Source organism: Cyprinodon variegatus, unplaced genomic scaffold (assembly GCF_000732505.1).
Source record: "Cyprinodon variegatus isolate N-32 unplaced genomic scaffold, C_variegatus-1.0 Scaffold2438, whole genome shotgun sequence".
Lineage (NCBI taxonomy): Eukaryota > Metazoa > Chordata > Actinopteri > Cyprinodontiformes > Cyprinodontidae > Cyprinodon > Cyprinodon variegatus.
In genome coordinates this window covers 1-1,659 of record NW_015152891.1, presented here as the reverse complement: position 1 = coordinate 1,659, position 1,659 = coordinate 1, and the positions used below count along the sequence as shown (strand labels likewise).

General features: G+C 39.3%; 1 protein-coding gene across 2 annotated transcripts in view; it reads right to left on the bottom strand.

Annotated features, from left to right (window-relative positions):
- The window catches only part of fam207a (family with sequence similarity 207 member A), a 10,461-nt gene extending 9,361 nt beyond the window's left edge, over positions 1-1,100 (bottom strand). The window contains exon 1 of one of the 2 annotated variants that reach the window (XM_015369077.1): positions 689-1,100. In XM_015369077.1, coding sequence (XP_015224563.1) covers positions 689-871 — 183 coding nt within the window. In that variant the 5' untranslated portion in view covers positions 872-1,100. The remainder of the gene's footprint in view (positions 1-688) is intronic. The other variant, XM_015369078.1, reaches the window with a different exon arrangement.
- Positions 1,101-1,659: the final 559 nt, after the last annotated feature.

Here is a 1,659-nt window from a genome sequence, read left to right as displayed (position 1 = left end):
ATTGTCATAATATTACGACTTTATTTTCATAATATTACGACTTTGTTGCCTTAATATTACGACTTCATTGTCATAATATTACGACTTTATTTTCATAATATTACGACTTTGTTGCCTTAATATTACGACTTCATTGTCTTAATATTAAGACTTTATTTTCATAATATTACGACTTTATTGTCTTAATATTACAACTTTATTTTCATAATATTATGACTTTATGGTCTCAATATTGCGACTTTATTTTTCATAAATCACGAATTTATTCTCATAATAATATCACAACTTTATTTTTGTAATATTACGGCTTTATTGTCGTAAAATTACAAGTTTATTTTTGTGATTTAAGACGTTATTCACGTAATATCTCCGGTTTATTCTCATAAATTTATTTTCCTAATGTTACGTCTTTATTCTCGAATAGAAAAATAAATAAAGATCTCTATCCAGGCCCTAATACAGTCGTAGTTGTGAAATGTCAGAGGTTCTAATATTATTTCTGACTCTTTCCTGTGATTAAAATCAGACCTAAGGCGCCTCCTCCTGTTTATTCAGCTGGTCTGACCCAAGATGGCCGCCCTCTAGGTACGTCAGCCAGCGTCCAATGAGGCGTCAGCGCTTATAATACCTATGGCTGCCACAGCCGGTGAATCTCCTCCGTCACTTAAACACCTGATGACTTCCTCACCTGTCCCTCCTCCCTGGAGGTCTGTTGCGGGCTGGCGGTCTGCAGCGGGCTGGCGGTCTGTAGCGGGCTGGCGGTCTGCAGCGGGCTGGCGGTCAGCTCGGTCCCGCCGGGCTGAGGGAGGCTGTGGAGCTTCACCGCCTGCTGGTGGAGCTTATGGCGGACATGTTTGACCTTCCCCACCATGCTGACACCTGCAGCTCTGCTTCTTCTTCTCTACTGCAGCCTGGCCGCCTTCTCTCTGCTCCTTCTGGTTCTGAGATCCAGCTCAGACTCCACACCACGTGCGTCAGGGGGCGCGGGCGACCGGAAGTTAAATATTAAGTGATAAATGTTGGGTATTAGTCCTCCATCCTGGCGGTCCCTCCTCGATCTTCTCTCTGCAGATGATTTAAAAATTGAACCAGATGTTGTTCAGATGTTTTCTCTCCTGAATGGCGACAAATGGATCCAAAAAGAACGGCACAACAGTCAGCGAGCTCTTATTTTGAAGAGAAATAGCGGAAGTGCTACTTTTACGTCCCTTTCGATGGAGGCGTGTGCCACGGTTTAAGCCGTCGTTGAGAAACAAGGCAATAAAAGTTCCGGAGGTCTTTAATAAATACTCGGACTGAGAAAAGAAAGTTCTAATAAATAAAATAAATGAAATAATATTGATTCTGAGACGAAAAGTAATTTTTTTGTGATTTTTGGGGTTTATTTTCTGTTCTGTTTATTTATGAGAATAAACATGCAACTTTAGAAGAACATGTAGCACATTTATGAGAATACACATTTAAAATTCTGGGATTATAAACATGCAAATTTAAAAGGATATAAGAATCAAATGTTTGAGAATAAATAGGTGAATATACAATAAAAAAACATGCAAAATGTAGTAAATTTAGGAGAATAAACATGTAAATCGGCTGATCCAAAATGCTGCAGCCAGAGTTCTGATGAAAATGAAAAAGAGAGATCATATCTCTCCTATC